The sequence below is a fragment of the Diuraphis noxia genome, unplaced genomic scaffold (assembly GCF_037042655.1).
Source record: "Diuraphis noxia isolate RWA-SAM2 unplaced genomic scaffold, SU_Dnox_SAM2 contig0002, whole genome shotgun sequence".
In the NCBI taxonomy this organism is placed as follows: Eukaryota; Metazoa; Arthropoda; class Insecta; order Hemiptera; family Aphididae; genus Diuraphis; species Diuraphis noxia.
In genome coordinates this window covers 18,003,831-18,017,627 of record NW_028301712.1, presented here as the reverse complement: position 1 = coordinate 18,017,627, position 13,797 = coordinate 18,003,831, and the positions used below count along the sequence as shown (strand labels likewise).

Genomic DNA, 13,797 nt, shown 5'->3' with positions numbered 1-13,797 from the left:
ATGCTTCATGTAAAATTGTTTGATGATCATTAGTTTATACATATATTAGGTTTTTTATACTTAAAATTTTTCTATTTCGCTGTAGGTACTGACCATTATATTCCTTCAAAAGGTGTTTATCAGAGACAAATGTTAAATGTAAATCTTCTCTTATTATTTAATGGAACGAATATAACATTCATTTCTGTGAATAAAAACTAACAAATAACTACATTTTTCCAATAACGAATATTATGTTTGACAATGATATTATATTGCACTATTTTTGAGGTAAACTATGAAAACAATTGAAAAATGTTATCAGAATCAGATCACAGATTTCTTTCAAAAAAGTAAAACCTTATAATTTTTTTAATAATACCTTTTTGCAATGACAAAAATTGTAAAGAAATGTTTTTGAGAAGTCAAAAGTTTTCAAGATAATAATTGTGGATCACTTATTAGTATAATTTGGAACTCTAACTTCTAGACATTAATACCTACCAACGCGTTTGTCACTTACAACATATACCATACGTCCATACCTAACCTAATAGGTACCTACGTATTTGGTATTCTTTTTGTAATTTTTATCAATCAAAAAGCTTTTCATATTATTTTCTCTATAACAGCTCTTCTCGATATTTTTTTATATCATGAGGCGTACGTGAAGTGAGTTCTTGCTTTATGTATTTGATAAAAGCGCCGATGTCCAAGTCAATCTGAAATATATTCAATCGCAAGAAGTTTGACGATTGTCGTTCGTTGTAGGATAATACAGTCGAAAAAAACATAAATATCGCGACCCATAGCGTGAAATACACGCTACTCTAAAGTAGGAATTTAGGTAGATACGAGGTTAAATATATAAAATATTTTAAACTAACAAATGACAAGAAACAATAATAATTTAAAAAAAAATTAATATCTACATAGACGTATTTTGAAAGCAATTTGTCCAGCATCTCTGTAACTTAAACGAGCCAGTGTTAAATAAACTTGAATGGCTTAAATGTTAACGGCGCGGCGTCAGAGTTTCAATTAAAATTGAGATCTAAAATGTACTAGGTATAACAAGTTTTAATTTACATAATAAGAATTAATCTTGTTAGATAATATATTGAATCTATATTACATTTTATTCTGATTCAAAGAATACCCTAATTAACACATATATTTTAACTCATAAAATAAACAATATACTAATTAGTAATTAGTTGGTTCCTAATTACTTTGTGACTTGTTTCCCCAACATTGAGTGAAATAATTGTAGCGATAAAAAACTTAAGTACCGTCGCCTGTCTATGTATACAATTTATTAAACCGGTCACTTCTTGTATACAAATAAGTTATTACCTGGTGGGTATTAAGGTGGTAATTTAAAAAATAATGATTTTTCGGTTGTAACTTTTATGGTGAACAAAAAATGTCAAATTTATTTTATAAGTATTCGTTTGTATGTTAACGTATTTAAATGACACAAATCAAGTAGGGATACAAACTTGAAATTGTATTTGTATAGCCATGCACACGGTCTGGGTTCCCGACATAACGATTGTGGTCAGGCTGCTTTTGAGGATTTTTATTTCTAGCCATGATAAAAAAAAAATCAGAAACCTCATTAAATCACAATAAATCCGATGTATCTTTGGTACCTGCATAGTCTTACGATTTATTATTGTTATTTTCAATTTGGACAATTAGTTTGTGTGAGTACACAATATTTGTTTTGTTAAATATTTTGATCGAGCTTATTAGAAAAAAATATCAATCTCTAAATTATATGGCGATTACAAAAACATATTTAAACAATGGTTGTATCAAGTTTTTATTTCCTATATTTTATTTTATTGTGTTAACAACTTTACTTGTAAAAAAAAATACACTTAGATTAACTAATATTATGATGTCATATTTTATTATTTATTTATTCATCTTTGTAATTTACTGTATATATTGTAATTAATTTACGCTTAACAACTTAATGTTATCAAAAATTCTTTATTATATCAATAAGTTAGATGACCTTGTATGTCAGAAACACTTTAATTTAATAAATAAAAAAAAAAACTTTACTTGTAGTACCTATATAGGTACATTTAATATTTAATTTAATTTATTTGGGAAATGTTGCATTTAATTTGAATAACATATAATTGAATGTGAAAGTGATATGTATTTTTTATTTGCACTTGGCGTTTTTGAGAAAAAACAAACAGATCATTGTTCGACCGATAGTTACCTAAGGCAGTCATTACACTTTTTCAATTTACAATATTATAAATACCTGCAACTTTTATTTATATAATGCGCATTTTGACAGGATAAAAATTTTTTTCATAATATACATATTATATCTTACATCGCATTATTTGGAATTTAGGAATAAATTAAATAAATTAAAGGATAAACTCAATTAAGTAAATCAAAATTTGTAGGTATCTGTTTTTAAAATCATTTCGATGAATTTAGATTATAATTATTATAGGATTCAGTGGTAGGCATTTGTTGAAATTTCAAAAGTTATTATCACCGGAGGAAGTAAATGTTTGAAGACAGTTTTGAAATAATCTTTAATAGGAGCATTATTTGATGGGATGTTATACCTTATACGTTTGAAAAGTCAATATTATTATGAATATAAATTTAATACATTAAAATAAATTTCACTTGATATTAACTCACAACATTATTTTATTAATTGCTTTTATATTAAATAACATATCTTAAGTTCCATCTAAAATCTTTTATTATTACTTATACCTATCTACCCATCGAGTTTGATAATTAGCTATATAATAGTTAACAATGGTAACTGCCTGTTTGTATAATGTTATTAATGTCCATTGAAGTAAGTTTAATACTACTTTTAAATTAAATTAATGTTTAAATCTAAAAATTAAATTGTTATTTATACACTATATGTTTGCAGTAAATGTATTGTGTAATATTTTTCCATGAATGGTTAACATGAGTAAAGGAATATTGTGTTACTTCCCCACAAGAACGACACTATTATAATACAATTGAAATGGATGTCTATTGTTTATAGAAGGAAGGTATTAATTTAATAATTAAAAAAAAAATTATTATTTAAATCATGGTTAAATTTCAATATACTTTTAGTTATGTATAAACGATTGATATTTTAACATAGGTATTACAAACGATGTTTGTAAAGATTCATTAACATATTATTTTTGTAAAATTTCAAACGGAGTCATGCACCTCATGCAATCATGGTTAATTATGGAAATATTGAATTTGATATTAAGTTATTATATCAACTAAAATTTTTAAAAATAATTTTTATTAATTAATTAGTTTTTTTTGAAAAAATGCTTAATTCGTAATAATATACAAATTAAATAAATACATTTTAATTTTAATTCAAATGAAAAACAGTTAATTTTGGTAGTTAGGTACCTATTCAATATATCCGTTTTGATGCATAAGGAAACAGCTATAAACAAAATGATGGAAAGTATATTGACAAATGATAATTTATCGGAAAGGTATAGATCATAAAATGTATTCATAAGATATGTGAAGGTTTTTTTTTTACATTTTATTCTAATATATTTTTTCAGAAATAATTGATTATTCAGTGGCTTATGGTTTATAACAAGGATTATAATATTATCCTCATGCGTATTTGGTATTTGTGTAATATTTGATGTTATTTAAATTTATGGTGACACATGAACTAATACATAATGAATATTGACTATTGCGTTATTAGTTGTATGTATTTTCGTTTTTTTTTTAGTATTAAGATTTTACTTAATTTGAGTTACATAATATAATATGTAAATATGATCATACTTATATGATATCATTACCTATTTAATTTTAAAATAAAGCGAATTATTTATTTTTAATATTTTGTAGTGTATAATATGTTACGGTAAAAGTACAAATACCGGTTAAACCTAGGATTTACCAATAAATCCTTGGTTTCGACGACTACTGTTGGTAAATGTCCGAATTTCGGACCTAGGATACACAACATCGTTTGGTCAAACCCCGAATGATTTTTATAGTTTGGACTTTTACAAACGAGATTTGGTTATCTCAGTATACTTAAATAATAATAATAATTAGTAACTTTATTAAAAACTTTTGGACTTTTACTAACACTGATTGTTTATCCTAAGTTTTATCAAATCTCGTTTGTAAAAGTCCGAACTACAAAAATCATTCGGGGTTTGACCAAACGATGTTGTGTATCCTAGGTTTTACTGAAATCAATTGGTAAATGCCCAAAATTCGGACATTTACCAACAGCTAGTAGTCATCGTAGTTAACCGGTATTCGTACATTTACCGTAACATATAGGTATAATGTATAATAACATAATGTTTGACGTTTAGTGTTTGGAGAGAATTTTAATTATTTATAATGTAAAAATTCTATTATATAAGTAAAATAAAAAGCATAATCAATATGCTACATAAATGATTAAAATGTATATGAATAATAAAATTGCCTGAAAGTTCTGTGTTAAATCTTAATAATTACTAATTGTAGGTATCCTATAGGTAATTCATAACAAGAAACTAAGTAGTTCGTTTAAATAAAGTCGTATCCATTTGTTAAGTTGAATTCCTTATACTATTTTTAATATTGATTTTGTTATTAATAGTTATTTAATCTTAGAAAGAAAAATGTATAAGTTTTGTGTATTTGTAATCACAATTTTTAATTATTAACACCAGTGGCGTTATTTTTAATATTAGTTTTATTATTATTAGTAAAGTTAACTAATGTATAATTTAGAGTATTTTAAATTGTATTGATAAAAAATGAGACTGTTATTTATAGCTTGATACGGTGTGGTAAGTTTAAGTACCAACCGTTCTTTGTAGAAATAAATATACCTTTGTTTTAGGATTTAATGGCTGGTCTTTTATTTAATTAAGTAATATATTATTTAATATTTGTACAATATCTGGGAGGAGTGAGATTCACGGATGCGTCAGTCAGACTTACACAAGCTGACTGACGCGGTGAGAGCTCGTGTTCGACCGACGATGTTATCGTTCGGTCCTATCACATATAATGGGTGTGAGATAATTATATTATATAGAGTTATAAGATATGGGAAGGAGTCCTCCACCAGTAGCGCGTAGCTTGTACAAGCGGCTACTACTTGATGGAAAGGAGCTCGGGTCGACGGTACTTTAGCAAGTGGTCGGTAAGGGAGAGAAAGGGATCGATGACAGCAATCGCGTATATAATGTTGTATGACGTTCGGTCCGGTGGTTTCACTTGTCGTCCCGGATACTCAACGTCGTCGAATTTGTTGCTGCCGGTTCGATGGTCTTCGTTCTCCGACTATTATTGGTCGGCTGATTCTGGTCACGCTGCGTTCGCTTCGCCTCGACGCTGGTCTGCTCGGCGATCTGAACTTGAGCTGTAGAGTCGGTGTAGGTTGTTCTTCTGGTCTCTAGTCGTAGGTGTAGTAAGTTCTTGATGACTTGATGACGATTAGAGATGAAGTTGAAGAGTGAAGAGTTTCTGAAATCTACTGGTATATATACCCATTTGGATCGGTAAAGTTGTTGCTGATTGTTTGTAGATTGTTGGTATGACGAGTCATCATCGTATCGTTGCCTGGTGGCTGTTACTAGCTCAGTGCGGTTTTTCCTCGTCATACCGTTGAAACTTTACTATGTAAAACCTGCCGTTTGGAACTGCGTTTAATATGTGTTGCATGTGGTTTTTAGTTGTTAATGGTCCTGAAAAGGACCGTTTTATGTCGTACTCCGTTACAAGCTGTTATTAAAAGTTTATAATAATGTTTTTATACAAAGTAATAATAATTATTTAAAATAAAAAGGTTTTCACAAAATACTACGTATCTGTCTATGTTGAAATTTCAATAAGCCGTATCAACAAAACGTATCTAAAGGAATACAATGTAATAACACGTATCTTAAATATCAATGCTGTAACGACTTTTCGATGTGAAATACTATGATTATAAAAGTGTGTGTTGGATAATACTAAATAATAATACTAAAATATGTTGGTAATCATATTTGGTGTTTGAATAAATCAGTTATTAGTCTCTCCTGAACAATAGCCAAAATCGAGATACGTTGTATTAGTGTATTACCGTGTCACCAACTATATACCGTTTAATAAAATCCTATCTGGTTTTCAGATTTTAATCAATTTATTTATTTTACTAATACATTATGTCTAAATCAATTGATCGTGAATTCTTTAACATGAAATTTTCAAATTCACAATGCTAAAATTATTTAGTTGTTTAAATTCTGACAGTTTTATAATTAAAATTTATATTTCGAAGGGAAACATTATTGTTGTTGTGTATGACATTGAGTTCATGTATGAATGACGTAGAAGAGTTAAATTGCATACCTTTAATTTCGTGTGATTTGTTTTGAATAACAATATGTTAAGTTATACAAAATCGTGTACCTATATCAAAAAATAACTGAATTCTTTATAAATTAACAACATAAAATATCATATTATAATTATTTATGATTTATTTTTGGTCTGAAAATCATAAATTCTTATTAACAAATATAAAATATACAGGTATACATAATATATCAATATGCTAATAAAATTCATATAGTATAATATTTAAAAAAAAAATTCATAACTTTTATAATAATCGTTCACATTAAATAATAGCTAACTACTGATAATATAGGTAGGTACTAAAAATTGTTTATAACTTAAAGTTAGTTATAAATATAAAATAACTAACCTTACAATATAAAATCATAATTTTTACAATAATAATCATCTTCGTTAAATAATAATTAAGTACTTATGCGTATATATGCCAAAAAATATATAGAACTTAAAAATAAAAATAAAAATTGTTTAAACAAACCATATAAGAGTTTGTATTGCAATATTTTTACAATGTCAAAAAATAAAAATACACGTTGTATTAATCATAAAATGTGTAAAGGTATGAATGTTATATTTTGTGTATTATATGTTGTAATATTTTGAACTATGAACTAAAATTATGTGATTCAATTTGTAGATATTCTAACTTCTAAAATTTTTTTAAACTGATTTTATAGCGCTCTCCAAAACACTTTTTTAATTAAAACTTTTTGAGTTTATTTGGTTGAGATAAAGGTATTATTAAGTTTTACATAAGCTAGGTCTTAACGCCGGCGGAGTTACCATACACCCATTATAGGTAAGAAAATAAAACCAGAGAAGTTCACATTAGAAAATTTCATATAATTTTTATCTAACCGATATTCTGGCCGTGTTTACAATTTCCTATACATAATAGGAAGAATATTTTCAAGTGTCCTATAAGGCTGCTATAACGCGTATATAGATCCAACACTATTTAATCGTCTAGTTCTTACAATTTGCGTCTTCCATAATTAATTGTGTCTCAATTGTTATTTAAGTTTTACTATAACACTATAAGTAATATAAATGCATTATACAACACATCACGTCGTATATCTTCACATCATAATATCTTCTGATAGTAATACGTGCAAGTGTGACGATCAATACAACTACTAATGATAACAATACATAAGTCTGAGTTTTGCATGCGCGTACAAAAGAGTAGAGATAACAAATAAGTATTAAGACTTTAAGAGAACGTTATGCCCGCGTATGTTGTATCTGTCTTGTATCTCGTAATGCAGCCAATGTTACGCTCAGCGGATCACGTTTAGGCTCGGTTGCTCGGTAGCTTAAAAATTAGAGTGAAATATGACCTCTTAAAAAATTTGAAGGCAAGAATATTATTTAGTGGACCCATGCGCTTTTTATTATATTTTAATTTTGAAGTAAGTAAGTTTTGAAATAAGTATTTTAAAATTGTAAATTGTTTGCACATCTTAAAAACTTATAATTCGCTACAAAATTAAAATATAATAAAACGCCCACGAGGTCTTCTAAATAGTATTCTGGACTTGAGATTTTATATAAGGTTTATTCACTCTAGTTTTTAAGTTAACGGAGCTAAACGAAATCTGTTGAGTGTAACGTAAAATTCGCCATGTTACGCACTTGTAAGACGGATACAATACATGTGAGTATAAAACGTCCTTTTAAATTAATAATTATATTTTACCCGATCCTTCCGTCCAGTATAATGTACCAAATCCATAAATGTCTATGAATATATTCTACTGGGTGCTGGGTAAGCTCTGAATTTCACGGTGTTAATATATATACTATAAAGTATTATATAACATAGTATGTGCTATATTTTTAATGGATGTTAATTAATTTTAAAACATTTCATCGAATCGAAACCAATTGGAAACAATCACTCTAACCTCCCTCTTTCTGTAACTCTCTCTATTTCTACCTATCTCTTTCTCGCGAACAACAACTATGATGTATATATATATACAAATATATATTAAGCTAACGGTTAAACGGCGTTAGAATCAGTAAAATTATCGTTATAGGATATCGTAGCGCGTAGGATAATGATATTATGGTGTATGAAACCACCACCCAGAGTATCATAACATGAATTTCTAACCTGCTAACCTAATGTTACCATTCAGCTTAACCTGGCTTGTTGACTACTTAGAAATAATAAAGACACAATTAAAATTTTTCAAACACAACTGGTTGTAGATGATAAAATATAATTTTGGGTTTTGATTATACCCATAGGTGCAGATGGTAATCATTTAGATTATATTAAAATATATTTTTTTTAATTTTAAATTAACTTGAAATACCACTTTAAATATTTTGTATTTAAAAATATTAATTAAAAAATGTTCAGAATATTAAACCCACAAAGATTTAATGCATCTTGCGATATAAGCAATTATAAATATAGTTACCATTAAAACCTAGAAGAATAATGAGGCTGATAATAGTTTCAAATACCTAAAATATTATGTTTTTTGAAAACATATATTGAATAAGTAATAACTAGACATTTTAGTTTTTACATTTATTTTATTTTACCTAATCCTAAGCCTACAAATAAAATAAGTTTTATTATGGTCTAGCAGACTTTAAAAAAAATTTAATTTATTTTGATTGCATAGCTTGTAATATTGTAAGTCATTATATAATATATATTTTTACTTTACACGGCTTTTTCGCGGTGATTAAAGTCTGCCAATTTCACGTACATGGTTCCGCCACATAACCACCTGAAACTCTGGAGTTACTCATTTTCGATCGCGCCTGTGACCCTATACACTCATTAATGGTATAATCGTATTAAGTCGTTACTGCAGCCATTGACTATAGTAAAATTCACCAGGTGATCGAAACGACCGAGTAATTAACGATATGCAAGACACATAACATATCCTATTCATAATTATCATCATATGGGTAATATTGCATGTATTCTGAAGTGGCTCTCGGCGAGGAAGGGACTAATTTATTGCACGTCCGCAGAAGTTGAAATTGTCACACGAAGAAGTGCGAAAAATCCTTAAAACTATTTTTCACCGCGCAAATGGAAATCTGTATAATAAATCGGTCGTTTCAATATGGATATTACATAAATATATATTTTTACTATAATAGAGAATATAATAAAAGCTCAATAACTTTCGATGTACTCTTTCACCCTTATCATTATGTTATGAAGTCCTTGAAAATTGGATAAACGCGCTCTAATTTATTAAGATTGAATTTCATTGTTTGATATTTACCCCTGCAGTAGGTCATATATTGATAATCTTAATTGCTTGATTTAAATTTTTTTTTTTATTTAGTGTCGTTTCACAGTTCAACAGTATTATTTCCGCAGTTTTCGATTCCAATTGTGTAATTACTAATTAGTAAGTTAAGAAGATTCTACAGCGATAACGGGAATTAATTTTTTTGACAATATCATATATAATAGATATTCATTATTCAATTAACAATTTAATATATTGTGGCAATGAGATGTTTATTCTATTGCGTTTATTTAAAAAACACCAAAACTATACTCAAACATTTCAACTCGCAGTTGCCTTCAATATCATAATAATAAATGGTTAATTCTATTCTAACCGTTCTTTCAGATTTATTTACTAAATACTCCATACCGAGTAAATATTTTAATTAGGATGTAGGTAGATACCTAGATATAAGACAGTAATTCAAACTGTTAAATGAAATGTACCAGCATAGGAAATTATGGTTTTCAATTTATTATCAGATCGTACAATGAGTAATAACACCAACGAAAATATTATCGCCGTCTCGTACCTACATACGCTTCTAACGAAGAAATAAAGAATAATTACGGCTATGCGTGAAGTCTCGGTAGAACAAGATTTTTTTTTTTAAATTAACATTGACTTACGATGAAAATTAATATGTTCAGTAATAGATAACTATAGTTATAGTATAGTATAGTGAATTTGCGATAGCTGTCGACGCCCAAAAAGCGAAACGCTTATAATATTATAATGTTCTTCGGATTTGGAGCGCCGTGACGGGTTGTATCGTATCTTGCCGATACCAGATGGTTACAAATTGAAATTACAAGGTTAAAACCATTTTTGAAAAGGTCTTATACACTGTGGGGGGGGGGCTTACTTAACACACATCGGTACCAGCTGCACGTGTCTTGCGTATGTCAACTTTTTCAATGTTCAATTACCATTATAAAATCGGTCCATCGGCAAACCTTTGGTGCTCCAGTAGGAATGATAAGTCCTCACAATGAGTTATAACTCTGCCGTTCCTGATGTATCTAACGGCCAAACATAAGTCGATTTCGCACCCGAAGAGGTAGACCTGCAGTAGGGTAAAAATTACTTTTAAATATTAAGGTTTTTACGACTGCCTATATTATAACCACCGAATGACCAGATTTTAGTTATGCTAATCGTGTGATTTTAGTTTTGATTACATTATTGACGATTCATAGAGAAAAAGCGTATGTTCGGATCTTCTCACAATGACAGATTCGCTGATTTCTACGAAATTATCATATATAAACGACAATCATCGTATTTTGATTTTTAAACACCTATAAACGAATGATATGAAAGTTTTTGATTATAACAGGAGAGAGATTATTCTGCATTTTGTTTTGACAGCGTTGGCGTTCAACGTTTGCGTTCCTGAAATTTTTTATGTTTTCTGGTTAGGCGCTGGTGACATAATTAATATAGAACATGAAGAGGAAACCTGCATGGTATGTCAACACGCATAATATACAAGGTTCGTGTTTTCGGAAAATACTCTAGATAATGTTTCCTGACTTAACTGGAACTTTTGTGTTTACAGATTCCACCTATACACGTACCGATGTACTCGAGTAGGTAATTTATAATCTCGATAATAAATTTGGCCGAAGCATAATATGTATAATAATCAAGCTAAAACTTTTGTAGGTAACGTTTAAAAAACTACTGAATTCAAAATAAACTATCTGAACAGAATGATACAAATATTATACTGTTGGTCGTTGGTACTGTTCGCTTACATTGGCGCATCAATATTATTATAGAGAAGTGATATAATGTTGAATTTTAATGTAATAATAAAATAATCGTTACACTCGAAAACGAGTTTGATATGTGCTTGGGTTAAAATCATGTATATGATATTATTTTTTTTTCACCGAGTTTTGGTAGTTTTTTTTTACGCTTCTCAAAGCTATCAAAAGTATTAGGCGGGCAATAAAAATATTACGTTTACGTCTACTCTTAAAACATAATAATAAAATAAACATCGTTATATAAAACCAATTTCACATTAAAGGCATATAATTTATTGTTTACTATTCTATATGAACGTTAAGAACCAAGAGGAATAGAAAATTTAACGTAAAACATATTCCGCGTTATCAATAGTCGATAATCAGTACCTATAATAAATTTGTGTTGATACGTCGTTTATAAATAGCTGAGGTAAAATATATTGATTTTTTAAAATTACGTCACATATTCATGACAAAATCATAATTTCCATTAGATTAATGAGCATTTAAAAATCTATTAAATCTATTATAGCACTACGATCCTGCAGTCGTTGGGGATACACATTTAGATAATATTTTTTCCACCGATTGATCGCTTATAACGTAAATGATATCAAGCGATTCCTCGCACAGTTTTTTATTATTTTTTTTTATCATAAATTGATAATTATTTTACTGTATATGTATAATAATTAGTATTTAATAGATTAAAGATAAGTAATTATAATAAAATAATAACAATTAATGAACATCATACATTTTAATATACCCTATATTATATACAATTCCATTTTATTTTTTATTTTTATTTAATATTTAATATGAATGACTTTATTATTTTAAAATTCTTAAAACTATGATTAAAGACTTTAATATTTAACTCTATCGACGAGTGTAAATGGGATTGTCATACATTATTATACCTACATTATTACAATGTATTTGAAACTAGGTGCATGATGAATTCCTAAGAAAGATCTTTAACCAAAATGTGCCAAATTATAAATAGAAGAGCCTTTGCAGTTTAAATTGATGAAACGTTTATTATTTTTTTTAATAAAGAATATCGACACAAAAATCTACCTTTTTTCAATACTGATATAAATATAAATGATACAAAACACATTTCACAAAAACTTTTTATTTAAAAACTTCATTTTTCAATGCACACTTAAAGACGTAAAATGACACATTCTGATATTCAAAAGAATTTTGTAAGTTATATGAGTTTATGACTGTGAAAAAAAAAAACAACTGTATAGATTGTTATTTTCATTTCAAGAACATTGTCTTAATCAAATTATTACGCAGTGAATTGTTATAGCCCATTTTGTAATCACGTAAATGTAAATTATTGCCATCATTCTGTAGCATAAACTCATTGCTGCACTGTTTTTATCAACAATTTGGTTTTTGTATTTTAGATTTGTTGATTGTGAGGAAAGCTTTTTATTCTTTTCCCCGGATATTTGATTAATTTAATAAAAATTAAAAAAATGTATATGGCTAATTTTAATATTAGTCCAATGTGCGTGTAACAAATACTTAAACCTACAGAGTATAAACCTCTTGTCCATTATGATAATAACAGTACCGTATGGAATACTTGTTATATAGATACCGGTGAATATAATATAGTATACATTTTTCAGCATAGAATATAGTATTAAAGTTCTAATTAATCGATAAAATCGTTTAAATAATATCAAATTAAACTAAGTAGATATTTAATATAATATGTAGTGTATTGGATGATTTGTGAAGCAACAAAAATGTTTCTTAATTTTGATACAATTTCCATATAGGTAGGTAATATCATAATATACATTAATACTTGTATAATAATATAAAGCCCAAGATTTTATAAATCAAATATATATTTGGAAATCATACTCGAATTTGATCATTTTAAGACTTATACATTTTTATTTTAAAATTCTATTTTGTCATAATATTTTACCTATTATACACAACAATTTTATTATAATTTTATTTCAAGATTTCAACACTATAGCCTATAGGTAATTGTCTAAACTTACATAAGAACAACAAAAATTTTCAAAAAATAAAAAAGTTCAATACAATTAGTTGTTTAAGGGTTAACTGATTCTTATTAACTTTATTTTAATTCAGTATTAAAAAACTTTGAATGATATATCACATTCACCAATAATTAAATTTTTTTGTTGAATTCATATGATTTTTTGTTTTCAGTTATTCTAAATATACCTATATTTTGTTTTTAAAATTTAATTTAATTTAATTTATTATGTACTAAATTAGGTATTTTTTTTTTTTTTTTTTGCAGAAAATAAAACCTTTTGATATGGTTTTACGTTCTTTATCAGGTAATATAAGTTCATCGTTTTATTGTATATAGTTAA

At 27.4% G+C, this 13,797-nt stretch overlaps 1 protein-coding gene across 4 annotated transcripts in view; it reads left to right on the top strand.

Moving 5' to 3' along the window:
• The window catches only part of Mctp (multiple C2 domain and transmembrane region protein), a 67,520-nt gene that overhangs the window by 357 nt on the left and 53,366 nt on the right, over nucleotides 1–13,797 (top strand). For 3 of the 4 annotated variants that reach the window (XM_089221246.1, XM_089221244.1, XM_089221247.1), the window contains exon 2: nucleotides 13,722–13,761. The exons of the other annotated variant lie outside the window; for it this stretch is intronic. In XM_089221246.1, coding sequence (XP_089077372.1) covers nucleotides 13,722–13,761 — 40 coding nt within the window. The remainder of the gene's footprint in view (nucleotides 1–13,721; nucleotides 13,762–13,797) is intronic. 4 annotated transcript variants of the gene reach the window in all.